Raw genomic sequence first — 19,653 nt, forward strand, 5'->3', positions numbered from 1 at the left:
CGCGGGAGGAAACTTCAAGGCGCCGCCTTGAGTACATTTCTTTTTATAAATTAGAAAGATGCCGTTGTCATAACTTCTGATTGTGCGAAAAGGCATTAATCTTGATTACAATACAAATGCAGCAGTGAAAAGTGGACAACATTGCCGAAAGTTTGCTATGTTTAACCAATATTATTTCGTATAAACGCGTTCTTTTAAAAAATGATGGCCCCAAACACATATGCCAACACCACCCGCGAGCGACGCAAATACAATGAGCATGGGTTATAAACAAAAGATTTTCGTGGCGCCAAACGACGGGAAAATGTGGCGATACGCATTCCTCTCGGCTGCCATTGCATATGGCTGCTCATTAGCATAATTCGCGCGGCTCGTCGCAGCAAAAATTATGGCGGAAAATCTCAGCAATGGCGGCCCAGCGCAACGTCACGCATCGTCAAAAAGACGTTTACGAAACAGCCCTTCCTGTGACGCTCCTCACGAGATATTCCTTCAGCCAATCAGCAAGCTGGCATGGCGCATATCTTGGATCGCCACCACATATTCGCGCAATTGCAGATGCATTGCACTGGTTTCTGCACGCTACCGCTCGCATTCTTCTTAAGCGCTAACATCACAGTATATCTGCCAAGGACCAAAAAAATGTATTAGTCCATAAAATTTGCAGCTCCACGTCACGTTTCGTCATCTTGATGAAAACGCAAAATGACGTTTCGCAAAACTTCCGTTTTCCGGCACAAATTTCAAGGCACGTGAGCTCTCCACAGCCAATCAAAGCGTAAACATGGCGGATAATGGTGGCCGTGCAGCCGCCATGCGTGTCAAGAATAGCGCCCCAGCAGCAAAGAATACATTTCGTTACTGCTACTGTGTTTGGTTGAGCTCTGTGCCACTAGGTGGCTGCACCGTGCAGACCTTTTATCTTTGCGCTTCTGCTCATCCCGTGAAACGGCGCGGTCAAACGGCCAGACCCTGTTCCCTTGAGCTCGCGTTTACCCGTATATCGGACTTGCGAAACGCTGTTTTAGTAGTAATCTTCCGGTGTAAAGCGACGGCCGCAAACGGGCAAATCCTGGGGCCGCTCGGATAGCGACAGTCCGATGCACTGCAGCCACTCAGCTCGTCTGCTGCCTTGCAGAGGGACACAATGTCGCAGCTTGACATATTGCCAATCGCTACGTTTGCAGTCCACAACGCAAAAACGTCCTATCATAGCGCTCGCGAAAAGACGGAGACCGACTCTGACCGTGGAGCTCTCGTCAAAATGGAGCATGTTGTAACACGAGAAGGCGACGCTTGCTGTGTGCCGGAAATGCTTAAGTGTAGTGAGAAATTGTACTTGTGCATTCTCTTTCTGTTACTTTCTTTTTATAGAAACAAATTAACTAACGTTCCAACAATTACAAACATAATTTGTTCACCATAAAGGTTGAAAAATTATAGATGACGTACCCTGGACAGACAATTGGATAGCTCGCCCACATGACGTAAATTGGGTGATTTACGTCATATGGAGTTATCGGCGGCTGAAAATTCCGCTAAGCAGTGTGCTGCGATTGGTAGCGATGTATATTTTTAAAACCTTATAATAAATTACACGCTTTACGCGGAGCACTTAGATGCGTCAATGAATGATCAGAAGGACCTACTGTAACGACTCAGTACGTTTGTACAAAGTCGTCAAAATCGTTTCGGGGTCCCTTAAAGGGTAGAAATTGTTGGGACCCAACCCGACCTGGACCGGACCGACCAACCCGCGACTGGGTAGGCGACGGGCTAGAATACGAAGAAAACGCGTACCCCAGCTCCATCCAATGACGGTCTGTCCTGAGCAATACAACTAGACAAACACGGGAGAGACGAGCAGTTTTGACCGTCTGTTCCTTGTAAAGCGAAGCTTCCTTTGCCTCTTCGACTTTCCGGTTCGGCTGCTGTGGTCTTGCACGTCGCAGCCACGTCGGGACGCCCGGCACTAGCGCGTCGAGACGAGGTTGACACGTGGCCATGCCACAAAAGGGCGCGCGCTGTCGATGTTTTGTTTCATGACATTTGCTTGTGAGCTGTCATTCTCAAAATTCCGAGGAATAACTTTGCAAAGAATGTAAGACAAGGTATGCGCCACGTGCGCAGTTGTGGTTCGGAATTATTATTTGCCAATTCTCAGATTTTCTGCGAACCGGGGTACTTAGCGCTATCGCGTTAGTACATGCCAGGAGTGTGGCATAAAGGAACGACGACCCGAGAAGCTCGTGTCAACATGTCATGTCTCTGGACGCCGTAGCTATAGGAGTGACCCCCACAAATGCAGTGCAGGACGCGCTTCTCCGTGCTCACCCACAACAGCAACGACGATAGAGGGAGGAAGGAGGTGGGGAGAATGTTAGCGCAGGAATAGAGAGAGAGGGAGGCAGTAGCGCTAAGGACCCCGGTTCGCAGAAAATCTGATATCTGATACCATGTATCATATATATAATACATGGTCACATTTGAAATTACACATTCCGAGCGTAAAATGTAACGTACACAAAAAATAAGGCAAGATAGAAATACGAATTGCAAGTTCACTCATACAATATAACATCACAGTCAACGACGGAGTAGTCACAAAAGAAATAACATAAATGCAGTTTCATTTATGCGCAAGAAATAACAGTAATACATACACAATGATGGTAAAAAGAAACAACAGAGATAAAACACACATTGTAAATTGAAAGAGGGAAAACGGAACCATTTCCTCATCATGTACACTGTTAGGGATAACGGGGCAAAGAAAAACTGGTTCGCAGAAGCGAAAACTTAAGAAAGTAACTGCCTAGAATTTGTTAAAATGCTGTCGAAGTTCTTTGAATGTTATATCTTCAAGTTTAATGTGTTCAGTATTTGATCAATTAAGTAACCTAGGTAGTTTGTTCTGTAGTGTCTTTAGACCATACGTTGTTTTATAAGTTCTCACTTTCCAGGGCATTGTATTACGTGTCAGGCGGGCAGAAGTGTTTTCCTTTAGGTTAGCTAAACGTCGTAAAAAGGAGCTATTATTTATTTTTTCATTTTTAAATGCTTTGCCTAAGATGTAGTCGAACAATTTGGCAACTGGGATTACGTTGTATTTGTCAAAAGATGCTGTGTGTGCGAGTGATAGGGTAAGCCCTCAACAATTCTAAGGAACTCTTTCTGCCACCTATGAAGCCTGTTTAAGTTTCCCTGTGTTGTGTCAGACCATGTTAGATGGCAGTAGTTTATTCTGCTGGAAAACAATGAATTATAGATTAACATCATAGTTTGCGGTGGAAGTATATGGCGAATTCTGTATGTTAAACCTATTACTTGCGCAAGTTTATTTACCACGCTATCCACATGAGCATCCCGTGACATATGTTCGTAAAAAGTGGCACCTAATGTTTTAATACTGGAAGTGATCTCAATAGTTGTTGCATTTATTGAGATAGGTTTGCTGATTGATATGTTTTTTTAGCTCGAAATATTACAGCTTTCGCTTTATTCTCATTTATCAGGAGGCTATTCCTACGTGTCCATTCATCTGATTTTGCTAACGTGAAATTAGCGTCGTTGACAAGGTCATCAATATCGTTACCGCCTATCAATATGCTGGTGTCGTCAGCGTACATGATAAATTTCACATTTTCGTTACAACGCTACAACCCAGAATGGCAAACAGGAGACAAAGCTTGTTGTTGTAGTCAGTGGCGTAGCCAGAAATTTTGTTCGGGGGGGTCTACGCCACTGGCCCCATGTATATATATATATATATATATATATATATATATATATATATATATATATATATATATATATATATATATATATATTATATATATACATGGGGCCAGTGGCGTAGCCAGAAATTTTGTTGTTGCATTTAAAAGAAAAAGTTTAATTCTAGGGACTACTGCTTTCAAATTTTTTATTTAGGTGGTCAATTATTTATTAAAAATTGGCCAAATCGAAAATTTTCAGAAAACGAAGCTATCAAGTTTAAAACTCCGTGACTCAACAATTAAAAATAATATCGCAATACTGTGAATTGCATCTAATCGTACATCTACAGCGGACAAAATGGATATGTTACACATGAATCTCAAAAAACATTATTGTGGAAATACGGCGTGTGCAGAACCCTTGTACACAACGTAATCAATTCACGTAAGATACAAATTGACATAGCAAACTTGCCCGCTTTGACTGTTATAATAGATGCCGTTTACAGAACCACAATGTCTATTATTCATGCATAGCTATTAGTTTGCAAACGTCGTGCTTCTATATTTTCAAACTTTCGAATTTTTCAAAATATGTTAAACAACATTCAGGCCCTAAATCGAAGTTGTGTTTCCAACAGAACCAGAATTTAACTTTCTCTCTCAAATGCAACGAATTTCAATAAAAGCGATTAGCAGGATTATCTAAGAAAAGGGTTTCTGCGTTTTACAAGTATTTGAATAGGCCGCGTCGGATTGGGCCCGAGCTAAAGCTTCCTCTTAAACAATTTGTCAAGGGATCAAATCCATGAATAACTGCATTGTCATTGCCAAAGATGCTGCAAACGAATTCTTGAACGCTACGCACAGTCAGAACAATAAAATATGCATTTTTTCATAAAAGAATATACTCGTATGTGCCAAAAATATTGCCCAAAATAACTGATTTCAATGCTTCCATATTTTTGTCTATTTAAGTAAAGAAAATATCACACGAACTTTAGAACTATATCAGTTCGAAACCAGGAAAGCAGTGCATGCCACTCATATGAAAAATTAAAAGGCAATGAACTGAACAAGTTGAGGACAAATATGTTAATGAAACTTTGTCATGCAAGAACCGTGCTTACATTCTTGTATATATGCAATGGCCAGTGAAAAATCTCAATGACGCTGTAATTTGTTTTAATGTATTACGCAGAAGCAGCTGTCACCGGTCGTGTATCGTGAGTAATTGCACCGAAATCAGTCGCAATAGAGGGCACGTATAAAAAGCAGGAATTCTGCAAGATATACGAGGGCAAGTCAAATAAATGTGAGCCAACAACGGGGTACTTCTTTTAAAGGTAGTCTTCATGAGAATTTAGACATTTGTCCCATTGACTAACGAGTCGCGTGATTCCCGTCTTATAAAACTCCTTGGGTTGCTGCTTCAAAAAGTCTGTATCTGGTTCCCTTGAGCTGTTTTTTCGGTTGCCCCAAAATGTAGAAGTCGCAAGGTGACAGGTCTGAGCTGTATGGCGGATGGTGCAGCGTTTCCCACTTGAACTTTGCCAGTTTTGTATTAACCACATAAGCGACGTGGGGACAGGCATTGTCGTGGAACAAGATGACCCCATTCGTCAATTTTCCACGTTGTTCGTTCTTGATTGCGACACACTGCCGTTCTGGCGTTTCACAATATCGGAAACAATTGATAGCCTCTCAAGATTTAGCAAATTCTATCAGTAATGGACCCTGACGACCGAAAGAAAAGTCAACAACACCTTTCCAGCGGAAATGATGGCCTTTGCGTTCTTTGGGCGTGGTAAATTCGAATGTTTCCGCTGTAAGCTTTGCCGTCGTGTTTCAGGCTCGTAGTAGTGGCACCAAGGTTCGTCCCCGATCACAGTTGCAAACAAGAAGTCGTCATGCTCATTGTGATACCCCATCAGATGAGTCAAGGCAGCGCGAAACTTCTCCGTCTTCTCGCGATGGATAAAAATCTTGGGGATCCATTGCGCACCAAAGAGCCGATAACCGAGAAGCTTATGAATTATGGCGTGAACCGTGGTACAGTGGTCATTATGGCACAGTGGTCAATGAAATGCAGTGTTCAACGTACACGGCAGTCATATGGCGATTAATTTCTGTTTTGGAAACACCTTCAGCTGTCAAAAACTTCGCGACACCGAGCTGTTCAACTTTTGAAGTGTCCATTATGTGACGCAACCATATTCAACCCAGTGTATGAGAGCATTAAAGAACATTTATCTTCACACCTGCGTGTCACTTTTGTAAATGAGACATACACGCATGCCTCGCAGATAATGAACCGAACCATTATTGCGCGGTTAGGGTAGGCTCACTTTCATTTGACTCGCCCTCGTACATTAGAAATGCAAAGATACAATGGGATATGCAAATGCGAAAATACGGCTTGATAAAGGACAAAAAAGTGTCACTGGAAACAAAGTTCACTGCATGTATACACAAAACCTCGCAACAAGATATTTAAGTATGCGCATAAGTCTCCAATGAGTATGTATGTAAGAAGAAGTAACTGTATATAATGCGTCAAACAAGGCAAATAAACATGTTGCACAATTATAGATTCCCAGAATCCTAGATTCCGCCCCCATTCCATCCACTCCCCCCGATGTATTGCGCGCGACGGAAGGCGGCGCGCTTGTTCCCCGTTTTTCTCCTTTGCGCACACAAGACTGAGCCACCATAGTCGGCTCACCCATTCCACCTCCCCTCCTACGCGTTCACTCGCACATACAGCATGCAGCGCGTGGTCACGATGTTATCACCCTTGGACTTTATACGAGACATGAGGGCGATGGCAGGAATGCGCCTGGAGTGTCCATATAATTGCTTTCGCAATAATATAATAAACGTATCCGGCAACTGAAGCGTCCCGTCGCCCATTACTTTCCGAAAAAGAAGTATCAAAATCGAACTTTCACCATGCGACAATTCGCTGCGCCGCAACAATATATTTTTTTTCTGTGAGGCGGAGGCACCGAAATGAAAAAAAAAACGCATAGGAAAGTATGTTGGCCAGAATCGAATGCCTACATCGGGCACCTAATGGGGCTACAGAATTAATACCGAAGAAAACATGAGACGATTGGCCCACTGAGAACCATACGCATATTGCTCAGTATCCTACACCGGCGAAACAAGACTTTCCGGAAAGGTTCCGCTCAAGGAACGCGGTGTAATCCTTCGAGTCCCCACAGTGATGGCGGCGAGCGACCATTTTTTTTTTTCTCGTCTGCTAGCCAGAAAGCTTCCAAAACTCTGTCAGGTGAAAATCCGCTCGGCCAGAGCAAACCGAACGCCCACCGAAGTGCACCGCGCGGTGGTCGGGGCCGTACGAGAAAAACATATGCGCTCTGGCTCGCTCTGGCAGCCCGCGGGTAGGGTAGCGAGAACAAAAAAAAATTGAAGAGGCTCAATGTGTTCTCGGCGAATAAAAGTCAAAGGAGAAAAAATAAATAAGAACGTAGTTACTTTGGCTGGCTTTAGTGTCTTGACATGGTTGTTCTGGCGTAGGTTAAAAAAGTGTTGATATTTTTTTTATGTGACATGACGGCACAAATGAACCTCCCCAACACATCGTCTCATTGGCTTGTCCCGTTGTATGTTCCGATGTAAGACTTTAGAAAAGTCAATGGACCTTTGTCGTCAAATGTTTATAACAACATTAAATCAACAAAGTTCCGCAATTGAAAATTTAAAGCACAACTTTGGAAATGTCAATGCACGTTTCACATCAAGAGCTTATGAGATTTATACCCATAAGGTTCCGCAATTGATATCCATGCGCTCCACAGATTCCGTGGCCTCAGTGAGATGCCGCGGCGAGCCCGCTCACCATCAAAGCGCCCTTGAAACTTCGTGCTCGGATGGGACTGCTTGGCGTTATGTGACTGCCGGTGTATGGGCGTTGCCACGAAATCCAGCCCGAGTTCGCAATCTTCGCGGTTAAATGTCTTTTCGAGCGTCAAAAAGACATTCTAGACAAAATCCAGAGTGATTTCCGGCGCCGGGGGTCGCTTTGGTCAGCGGTGCATGGACAGCACGAAAAAATTTCGGGGAGGGGGGGGGTGCTGAAGCCCCATAAGCCCCCCCCCCCCCCCTGGCTACGCCCCTGGTTGTAGTTGTTGCGCTAAGGACAGATCGTGAACACAGTTCAACTTGACCAGTTTTCGCAACTTGTGCAACACAGATATCGATCGGGTGTTAGTCAATCGCGGCAGCTTATGGCGTAATCGCACTCCCCGGGAACAGTTATGTATGTAGAGTATGTAGAATCCTGCTTGCAGCCCAGGTAGAATCCTGGTCTGGAAGCTTGTTGGTCGTAAGTTCGAATCCTCGCAGCACTATGAGAATTTGTAATCATGTCGCAGCGAATTTTTGGGAGTGCGACTAAGCACTGGTGGACAGCAACAGGATTAGGGAAGTGTGGCCACATAACAGCCATTGCTCTTAAAAGCGTGTTGAAGTAAAAGACGACCACAATGGGACACCGGGGCTATAAGTGATGCCCTTGCGGAGAGCTCCGCGGATTAAATTAGACTAAAGCACCAAAGGCTCCCTACAAGTACGCTTTAGCATGCCGCTTCCACATCGGATGCGACCACTGCGAACGGATGGATGTTATGAGCATTCCCTTTAGAACGGGGCGGTGGCTTGCGCCACCAAGCTCTTGCTATTATACTGCCTAATGGCCTACCTAAGTTAAAAAAAAGCTAAAAAAGAAAAAAACTTGAACTCCCACAACCTAATTTCTGATCCTCCATTGCGAACTTTCCTTTGTACGTCTCTGTTTTTTGTCGTTTCCCTACTTTTCTTCCACCAATCTTCCAAGCGCCTCTTACTAATCTCTATTGCGGACATGTTCACTTTTCCACTGCTCTCGCTGAAACTAAGGGCTTCAAGGAGGCCAGTGGTGCCTAAATCGACCGCTGGGTAGACGTCTTCACATTCTAATAAAACATGCCCCATAGTTTCCCTAGCTTTACCGCAGCAAGCACATGCTTCTTCTTCCTTCTTATATCTCGCTTTATAGGTGCGTGTTCTAAGGCATCCCAATCTCGCTTCGAAAAGTAATGAGCTTCCCTTTCAGTTATCATAAATAGTTTCTTTCCTGATTTCGTTTTTTTTTCCTCACAAGTAGTTACTCATGGGAGGTTTCTTTTCCATTGCCGCCACCCATGAGATTATTTCAGCCTCTCTGACTTTCCGCTCTCTGACTTTCCGCTCTCTGACTTTCCGCTTGACCTTCTTTGTTGCTGTGTTGCCCACCCTACAGGCCGCATACTTGCTGGTAAGCTTCCTAGTTCTTTTCCTCCACTGTGAATGTTTTTCCTGCACAGATACCTCAACACTCTCCCAGCCCATTTACTTTCTTCCATATATTTCCTCAGTCGTTCTTCATACTCAATTTTACTGCGAGCTTCCCTCACTTCAGAACTAGTCCAGCCCATATCATCCTGCACAGCTTCATCTGTAGTCTTCCTGTGAGCGCCCAATGCGAGGCGACCCACTGACCTTTGGTTCCCACCGAGTCCTGATTGTATCCCTGATCTAAAGCAAACAACCGCATTTGCCAAAGTAGGTCCTAAAACCATTACACCTTTCCACATAACTCGGAGCACCTAGTACCTATTGTACCCCATAGCGCTCTGTGCTTCTTTATGGCTGCATTTCTCTTCCCCTTCACTGTTATGGCTTTTTCCTGTGTTTCCATATATCTATTGCCTTCGTTTATCCATATACCAAGGTATTTATATTCTGTTACCCGAGGTATTTCCTGGCCCTGTATAACCACTGTCTGTTCACTCTTTTCATTGTATACCATAACACCTGATTTTCTAACAATAAATTTCAAACCTAAATTGTTGCCTTCCTGTCCACAGATATTAGCCAGACGTTGCAAATCACTTTGCTTGTTAGCTAGCAACACAATGTCGTCCGCATAAAATAAACCTGGAAGCTGCTGCTCCACTACTGTACCCGCCTGTTTGTATGAGAGATTAAAGCCGATATTACTTCCTTCTAGCACCCTCTCCATCCTCACCATGCACATCATAAACAGCAGCGGGGATAAAGGGCACCCCCTGCCTCAACCCTTGTTGATATGAACTTTCTCCTCGCTCCTCATCCCTTCCCATTCAACGCAAACGGTATTTTCTAAATAAATCTATCTCAAAAGCTGTAGACAATCGTCACCTATAAGCCTACCGCTTCCAGAATATCCCACAACATGTTGCGGTCTACGTTGTCATAGGCTCCTGTAATGCCTAAAAAGGTGACATACAATTAACGGTCTGTTTTCTACTTTTGATATTTCAATACACGAGTAAGAACAAATAAGTTATCATCCAAACGCCTACCTATTCTGAAGCCATTCTGAAGCTCTCCCAAAATGCCATTATTCTCTGCCCATGCTTGAAGCTTTAATTTGATTGCCTGCATTGCTAGCCTGTTTATTACCTATGTAATGGTCAACGATGTATACGAGTGAATTCTATCTTTCTCCCCCTTACCTTTATAAATTAAATTCATTCTACTTTGCCGCCACCTGTCTGGTATTCGTCTATATCTTTTAAAGCTTTTTCCACTGCTTTCACCAGAGCTTCCGTACTTTTTGTTCCTAGTTCATTAATCAGGCTAACGGGAACCTCGTCTAGCGCCGTGGCTGTGCGCTTAGAAATTTTCTCTTCCGCTTTCTTCCAGTTTAAATTTGTCAACACCAGCTCCTTTTCCACTTGGGTCTCTTTCATGCTCTTTTTTTCTTCAAATACAACCTCGTCATTGCCTTGGAAGGATTCGGCTGTTAATTTTCGGATGTAATTTATATCCGCTTCTCCTTCCAGTCTGTTTTCATCTTCGTCTAGGATATGTTGTTGTATTGTTGCCGACTTCCTGCCTAATAATTTCATGTGATTCCAAAATATTCTAGGTGCGGCCTTTTTCTCACGTATTTCTTACAACCAACGTTAACTTTCACCTTTTATCTTTGCTTGCACCAGTATTTGAACCATAGACTTTTTCTCCCGGTATATTTCCCATTTACTGGTTGCTTCATGCTGCGGCAACTGCGCCTTCTTTGCCTGCCTGTGCTCTCGAGATGTTTTCTGTCGTTCGGCGATCGCTTTTCGTATCTCCCTGTTCCACCACCTTTTCGGTTTCTTTTTTCCTTTCCAACGAACAAGTTGCTTCTCTTTTCGTATTTCTGTCATTATTACACTTAGAAGCTCACTATATTCCTATTCTTTACTTGGCCATTTGCCAAGTTCTTCCTCGACTTTAGTGACTATATTTTCTATTTGATCAGCGTTCAAATTTGGACTGGCCATCTTTCGCTCCTTGCTCTCTTTCTCAACTAGATGTCCCATTTTCAAAATGATGCGTTTATGGTCGCTCCCTATGCTGCTATGCACTTCCTCATCAATGACCGTTTCTCTAAACTTATCATGAATTCCTTCTGTCATCAGACAGTAATCAATGGTCGATATCCGGTTTCCCACTTCCCACGTGATCTGCCCTTCACATTAAGGCCTTGTGTTCACGATAACGTGGTTATATTGCTCACCAAGGTCTAGCATTGACTTCCCGTTGTCGGTATAGCCATCTAAATCCTGTATGTGGGCATTCATGTCACTTAATAGCACAATTTCAGCACCATTCCCGAAACCCTTAATATGAGCGCTTGTGCATTCCACTACCTCTTTCTTCTTTGTGCAATCCGCCTCTTTTATTTTCCTGTGCTGCCCTCTGCCGCACGCCGCTGAAAACGTTTTCGAAGGGGTCCCGGGGCTTTCGCCGGTTGATTTGTGTAGCTGCGCCCACGTTGAGTGCGCATCGGTTGTGCGCTTCGTGGATCGCGAATCATTAATGGCTTCTTCGGGACAGCATGTCGTTCCCGAAGCCGTGTATCACTCAATGAATACTGGGTGAGCAGGCCTGAGTGCGCTGTTCTGCAAACAGTGCGGCCGATAAAGCCACACAGAGTTCCGTTCGGCGGCACGGCTGCCTTGGAATTTGTCACTGATTTCTGCACTTGGACATCACTTTTTGTATTCTTTTTACAGATTATTTAGATGTTTCGCATATTCAAAAAGTCTTCGAGCGCAGCCTTCTGCGTCGGATTTATTAAAGCGGTGCACTTGTTTACATCGACATCTACAGCCGGAGGTCGTTATCGTCAAATATTGTGGAAAATGTCCATCGCTGATATGAAATAGTGTCAAAATGTAGCAAAACATGCATATCTGCGCACATGTGCCATGTTGTTACACCCTGAGACGAGTCAATTTGAGCGGCCGAACCACTTAAATAACGGCAACTGTGATCCAGCTACATATATTACGGGCTGTTAACTTATTCTCGCTTTTCCTTAACTCCATCATACTTAGTTTTAGCGTGCCATAGAGCATTACTTGAGAAAACTGTGATCGCGTAAGTGCTCATTTGTAGGCCATGTTGTTCTCTCGCGAAAACGCGTGGATGCCATCGCTCACACGGCGTTGGTATAAATCAGCGAGGCGGTTGTTTATGCTGCTGTATGCCGAATATACCGTCTCTTGTTTGCCGCTTGACGCAGAGGCAAACAGTGCATCTCTGAAATTGAGAAATGTGTCGGCAAAGCAACACGTACAGGCCCACCCATATACGTAGCGAATGCAGCCGACAGCCTCCAGGTACGGTGACGTACAGATTGGCACAGCGCTGTGTTGCCGCTTACCGCTTATTGTGTACGTGCCGTGCGACGTGTAGCTGATTTCAAATCGCTAAGGCCAGAACTGAACTATAAAAGCAGTTTCGTTCGACCTAACTGCTTACATTTCAGGTCAGGCCCGCCGGTTGCGAGTGCACGAACTCGATGGCGCCAGGTTAACCTTCGCTGAACAGGATCGACATTGGCTCAAACTTCGTGGGCACGGCTTGAGAGGGTTAAAGCTTGTGCATTTCAACTTGGTAGGCGTGCTTGACTCATTTTGAGCACGATTATAATTATATATACAAGCGAAGACGCTGTCGCTATTGTGTTGCCGGTTCGACGGCCGATCGCGCGGGGTTAGACATTTAGACATTATTTATTCATCATGAATTTGTACATCAACATAGGCAAACAACTGTTGGGCCCATAGCCAAGGCTAGTGTGGGCCCATGTGGTATACATGCGTTTGTGCTGCGGCGATCAGGACAGTGATGAACAAATGTATATTGATTATACATAATTGTACAGGATGAGAAACAAGAGGGAAAAAAGAAAACATACATCAGTGCAACAATAGAATAGTGTTACAGAAAAAATATCACCACAAAGCAACATTCTTAACTAATTTTTGAGAAATATAATCTTTTTATGGAAAATAAAAAGTTACTGGCACTCTTCACTTCTATTGGTAAGGCGTTCCATATCTTTGTACCATGATACTGAATTAGTCTTTGACCGTATGTGTTTCGGGTAATTGGTAAATTGAAATTTATGTTAGTGGCGTGTCTAGTATTTCGTGTAGGAATCGCAAATATACTAAACGACAATGAGTGATTGCGACATATTATGTTATTCACTAAAATAGCAACTTTCATTTCGAACGATGTCGAACGATGGTCGGCACGCTGATTCTGCCGGTGCCGTCGATAAGAAAACCTGTAGCAGTACAACTCGCGCTCGTCGGTTGCGTCGTTATCCACCTGGTATGATAAAAACGTTTCAGTGACGCACAATAGTCGGTCAGTCATAGGAGTGAGCGTCTTGTTGGTGTCGCATCATCATCATCATCATCATCATTATAATTTATTGGCCCTTAAAGGCCCCTGTTGGGGTAGCATACATAAGGGAGGGGGGTATACATAAGAAAACGAAAGGTACAAACAGTCATGACTGAAGTAAGAAACAATAACATTCATAAGGGGTAAAGAAGGTGTAATCAGATGAGTGTCAAACACAAAAAGTAATAACCAATGCACTAAAAAATGTGTGATGTAGTAAAAATAAGTCAAATCCATTAAGCATCAATACTCAGAAAGTTCGTTATTATGTTTCGAAACTTGGTAGGGTTACGTTCGATTACTACGCGGTCCGGTAAACTATTCCATTCTGCAATAGCTGCCGGCAAGAAAGAGCTGTTGAAGGATTTAGTAGAGCCGTGAAGACGTTGAGTACTGAGGTTGCTTGAGAGACGGCGTGAAGTACGGTTGGGTGGTAAAAGAAGTGTGTCGCGTAAATGCGGGAAATTGTAATAGAGCTTTTGAAAGAGGCATAAGCGTGAGATTTTTCGACGATGTGCTAATGATTGGATGTGGAGGGATGATTTGATGTTTCTAACACTTAGCCGATAGTCGTACTGGGATGTAATAAACCGGGCTGCGAGATTTTGGACGGCTTCCAGTAGCTCAACAAGGTACGCTTGATGGGGATTTCATATTGCCGACGCGAATTCCAGTTTAGTACGGATAAATGCTTCGTATGCTAGTTGACGGATCACAGGGGGTGATGATGATAGTGACCGTCTTATGAATCCCAGGGATAGATTAATGGCAGTAACCAGATTATGGATATGTTCTGACCTTGTAAGCTTGCTAGTGAAGGTGATACCAAGGCACCTGTATAATTGAACCAGCTCAATAGGAAGGGAATGCAAAGAGTAAGAGTATGACATGAGAGAGTGTTTCCGCGATATGCGCATAAACACATTTTTTGACGTTTAGCTGCATGAGCCACTCTGTGCATCATTTTTCAATTGTAGTGAGGTCACGCTGTAAAAGCAACTGATCAGTGTATGAGTTTATACGGCGGTAGGGCAGGCAGTCATCAACAAAGAGCCAGATGGATGACGAAATACCAGAGGGGAGACCATTATTGAAAATTAAAAACAAAAGGGGTCCAAGGACTGAACCTTGCGGTACTATAATATACTTCGGTGACTGTAGGGGGACGGTGTCCAGTCACTGTAGACTGTGATCGGCCAATTAGGAAGCACCGAATTCAGGACGTGATTAAAGGATGGAGACACCACTTTGATCATTAGTCGTTCGTGAGGTACATGGTCGAAGGCTTTCGAAAAGTCTAGATAAATTACGTCTGTTTGGAAGAGAGAATCAAGGTTTAAATGGAGGAGTAGTGCATTCAAAGAGTTGTTTCACATGAGTGACCTCGTTGGAAGCCATGCTGGTTACAGAAGAGGAAAGAGTTAGCTTCCAGATGAGAGGCAACATGAGAATAGATTATGTGTTCAAGAAGTTTGCAGGCAATACAGGTGAGTGATATCGGGCGATAATTCGATGGATCACTTCTGTCGCCACTTTCGAAAACCGGGACAACCTTGCTTAACTTCCAGTCGTTAGGAATATGGTAGTGGTAGTTATGGACTGCGTAAAGATGATTTGTAGAATTTTACTAGTAAGCACCTTAGGGCTTCTGACAACTTTAGCGGGAATGTTATCCAGGCCGGGAGCACTAGAGACCTTGATATTATCGATCAGGACCAAAATGCCCTCTGATGTGACGTCAATTGAAGGCATGCAGGAAAAGTTGCAGTCAGGAAGGGTACTGTTACCTAAGGCGGTTTCTTGAGTGAAAACTGAAGAGAAATAAGAATTCATGACATGGGATCGAGGATCAGTAGAGACAGGTGATCCATCAGGATATGACAAAGTTATATTGTGAGAAGCACTGTGGTTTGTGGGTAGAAGTTTCCAATATTTCTGTGGGTTTTCACGAAGGATACTAAGAAGGTCGAAATGAAAAAAATTCATTTTTGATTGCCTTAACAAATTATTGTATTGGCGGAGGCATGTGAAATACTTTTCCCATTTGGAATCGCAGTCCGAGTGTTTAGCTGCCCGAAAAAGGCGCTTCTTTTTGTTTACGAGCTTCCTAAGAGAGTTGGTGAACCATGGTTTATCGACATCGCCCCGAATGCGGACAAGTGGCACATATTTGTCGACAAGAGACAGTATCTTCTGTTTATAAAGTAGCCAATTGCTCTACATTTCGCGAGGAAGCGGACTGCTCAAAAGACACAAAAAATGATCTGATTCCTGATTTATTTTTGAGAAGTCTGTTGTAATCGCGGATATATTTTGTTGAAAGTTGACTGGTTGGTACCTGAAAGGTCAGGTCAAATAACACCATCTTGAGATCACTTAGGCCATCAATACGCGTTAATGATTGAACAGCATCGGGGTTGGAAACCAAAACTAAATCAAGAATATTGGCAGCGCGAGTCGGCGTAGACACCATTTGTGTGAAGTTAAATGTTAGAACAAGATCAAGAAATTCTTTAGATAGCTGAGAAGATACTGTCATTTTATCCCAGTTAATGTCAGGAAGGTTAAAATCACCGCAGAGGCTGAAGTTCCTTTTGGGAAATGTAGCAAATAAATGCAAAAGCAAGTTGTGCAAGTCTTTCGTAAAATATTTATCGCAGTCGGGCGCTCGGTAGCACGCGATAGTAATATTTGTGCAAAAACGAAAAGACAATTTAACGCAAAGAATTTCTTGTTCGTGTTTGATTGGTATTACGGAGGAAGACAGATCAGATTTAATCAGCAAGAGAACACCACCCCCCTTGCGACCAGCCCTGTCAATTCTGAACGCGTTGAACACGTCATTGGAAAAAGTTCTTGCGTGTCTATATCAGTAGTGAGCCATGACTCTGCAAATATTGCAATGTCGGCAGAACTGTCATCAGTAACGGCTTCTATTAGGTCTTTTTTAGGAAGATAGCTTCGTACGTTTCCCAGAAGGAACGAAATACTGTCGTATACTGGGACTTTAGGCTGGTGTGAATGTGGCCATGTAGTGTGGCAGGATAACAGCGAGCGAGTTTGCGGTGAACGCTACGACCTTAGTTCTCTAACGGTATCACTCAGATAGTCGTAAATGAATCATTTGTTGTTCATTGCTAGCTTGTCAAAACGAATTTTAAAGGAAGTGTACCGAGCCTCGCGCGCATGTGCAAAAAGTTTTTGGCGGGCTATTCTGACACGTGCCGAGTAATCTGCGCGAACTGCCAAGGGTGTATCCTTCAGCTTTGATGTTGCAGAAAGAATTGAACTTTCATCCTTAAATGTTGCAAACTTTGCAATTATTGGACGGTTCTTTCCAACCTGGTAACGTCCTAGTCTATGCACCCTTGCAATATCACTGCTGTTAATCGTAATGGCTAGCTTATCAGCACAAAATGAGACAACATGCGACTCAGACCGCGTCCGGCTCTCCCCATTCTCATCCGGAATTCCAAAAAATAGCAGATTTGACCGGCGCTGACGGTTTTCTGAGTCGTCGCACTTTCCGGCTAAGGCATGTACTTCAGCAGTAAGTTTCGCAATCTCAGCATTAGGGGAGGAGACTGACTCAGAAGTGGGGTAACGGTTATTTTCAGCAAGTTCTTCTAAGGCATCAACACGACTTGAAAGACTGTTGACGAGGTGCTCAATATTGCTTTGGGCAACCCGGATCATTGTTACCTCCGATAAGATAGTTTGCGATGCTTCAAGTCGCGACAAGGTATCAGAAATGGATTCAAGGGAGGGTGCAGTGTTATTTTTCAGGAGCGAGATTAAGTTCGACGTCCCCAGACAAAATGAGCGTAAAAGCCATGACAACAGCACTTGCATACAAATAAACCAGTTTCAGCAAACGTCGACAAAAGTGACGCCTTCCAGGGGGGCACGACGCCGCAAGCAAGAATGGGTTTGTGCGGCGAAATGAAGCAGCATAAGGTAAGTAACTAACCTGCGTCAAGAAAGGGACAGTCATGACAAGTGCCTGCGCGGTAGCGTGCCTCGACTGGCAGCGGAACGGAGGCGGGTTTAATCGACCAGCGGCGTTGACCGCGCACAAGGTGGCTCCAGGTTGCCAGATGAGAGCATCAGTAATGGCGGGAATCAGCGGCCACGTTGCAGCCTCTGTCCTTGTTCTGTTGAAAAATTGGCCAGAAACTGTGAAGCGGCGATATGCTGTGCCCTCGATGCTTGCAAGGCAGGCGGGAAGGCTTCGAAAGACCAACACAAGGTAGGCCTGCGTCAAGAAAGGGACAGCCATGACAGGTGCCTGCGCGGTAGCGTGCCCCAGTGGTACCGACCCAGTGGTACCGGGCCGTTACGAGTACGTGCAGTCAGGAACGCGCAGCCACCACCAGCAAGTGAGGACCGACGCTGCAAAAAGACTTCGTCAGCAACGTGATGTACTTAAGTGTCGCCCAAGTGTAACGCACAGGTTTTTCGTTAAATATTAGAGCCATTCATGAAAGGCGGCAACTACCTGGCTCACGGTGCAGTCCGGACAACTCGGACGATGGCCTGGCCGCTTTCTCTTTTAAAGTGGAGTTGCGGTCTTGCGCTACGCACGTTTTCGGCACCGCACCGACGTCGAGCTACCAATAGAGTTTCAACGCGGCACACGGCATGGGTATTTGCAGCAGCGCGCGTCCGAGCGCTTCTTTTTTTTCGGCCACGCGCGCAACCCTTCCAAAACGTTTCGCAACTAATCCGCTAGGGCAGGGCGCATGCGCCGTCGCGCCATGAAATAGGCGGATTATATTCCCCGTCAACAAATACGTAACGCCCAGTCAAGTTTTTTTCCCTCTCATTGTACCTGATAACCAAAGATGCTCTTGACATTTTGCATTTACTCTTTTCCATTTGGCTCCCTGATGGATGAGCATTCCGACTCCCCCTTCCTTTCTTTCGGACTTAGTTCTGTTGCACCCTTTCCAAACACAATTCTCAATAACTGGCGGCTTTTCTGAGTCTCTAAGGTGCGTTTCTGTAACCGCATACACCCCTATTTGTTCTCTATTTAACTGCTCCTCAATCTCTGCCCAGTTTTCCTTCTGCAGCCCTGCACGTTTATGTAGCCTATTGTATGGCGAGCTCTTTCTTGCTTTCCTCCTTTGTCTGTTATCGACGGCGATGCTCTTCTGAAGGTCAAGATATAGCCCGGCGTTCTCGGCGCGCCAGGCCGCGGCAGGCGAAGTCGGATACGCTGCGCTAGCGACGCCATAGAATAAAGAACAACTTTAGAGAAGGGAAACTGTACCTTTGGCAGTGGTTCGAAAATAAGCAGCGGCAGCGCATGGAACTTACCTAGGTGGACGCCAGATGACGATGCTAAAACAAAAAGCGGAAATGCGCACCTTTTTTTTTTTTAGAGCATCATCAAATATGGCCGCTTTTCGCCCGTCGCGTACGCTTGTATCCGCTCGTACGCGCCGTATTCGCCCCGCCGGCTATGCGGCATGCCTCGATACCTCGGCTGCCGCGCAGCCGGTGCGTTCTAAATGCCAGGAGACCAAAGAGCCTCTACTGACGCCCATACAAACAATCCACAAGTGAGTGAACAGGACGTGCGACTTTATTGGCAGAAGACAAGCAGTGTACAGTCGCCCAAAACTGGTGTGCGGGAGCGGCGACTTCTCCGTGCATCAGCGCCGTTTGACGGGGCGAGGCTGGAAACAGTCTGAGGCTAAGCGCATGCGGACAAAGCGCGCTCAGCTGGGCCCATCGTCTATTAGGCTGTTTCCAGCCTCGCCGCGTCATACGGCGCTGACGCACGGAAAAGTCGCCGCTCCCGCACACCAGTTAAAGATTTGGGCGACTGTACATTCTCGGGCAATGGTAGAAATAAAATGTGCATGTCGAGATACGCTGGAATATTTGACGCGAGCTCGTAAACGGTACGCCGTTGTCGCACATGGCGGTCTAGTAACGAGCGACAACCAGCGGCGCAAGCAGATTGGACAGAGTGTCCCGCCTGTTTGCAGCGGCAGTCGCCGTTAAAGATGAGCAACTTGCATTGCGAAGCAATCGGGTGAACCAGGCATCTGCTGCCGCAGCCAACACAACGACATGGACTACTCGGCATTTTAGCCTTAACTCCTTTCCAACCTGCACGTTACTTTTCTTTCGCGGGCCGCTAATG

The 19,653-nt window shown here is 44.8% G+C and overlaps 1 protein-coding gene across 17 annotated transcripts in view; it reads right to left on the reverse strand.

The window, feature by feature from the left end:
• Positions 1 to 18,153, reverse strand: part of LOC135906099 (NADH-cytochrome b5 reductase-like) — an 80,317-nt gene extending 62,164 nt beyond the window's left edge. For 8 of the 17 annotated variants that reach the window (XM_065437291.2, XM_065437297.2, XM_065437294.2 and 5 more), the window contains exons 1-2: positions 17,995 to 18,147; positions 17,467 to 17,888 (exon numbers count right to left, since the gene is read on the reverse strand). In XM_065437291.2, the coding sequence (XP_065293363.2) occupies positions 17,467 to 17,775 (309 nt within the window). In that variant the 5' untranslated portion in view covers positions 17,776 to 17,888; positions 17,995 to 18,147. Of the gene's footprint in view, positions 1 to 17,466; positions 17,889 to 17,994 lie in introns of all 17 variants that reach the window. The other 9 variants (XM_070524910.1, XM_070524908.1, XM_065437299.2 and 6 more) reach the window with 6 other exon arrangements.
• Positions 18,154 to 19,653: the final 1,500 nt, after the last annotated feature.

This window comes from Dermacentor albipictus, chromosome 9, assembly GCF_038994185.2.
Source record: "Dermacentor albipictus isolate Rhodes 1998 colony chromosome 9, USDA_Dalb.pri_finalv2, whole genome shotgun sequence".
NCBI classification, from domain to species: domain Eukaryota; kingdom Metazoa; phylum Arthropoda; class Arachnida; order Ixodida; family Ixodidae; genus Dermacentor; species Dermacentor albipictus.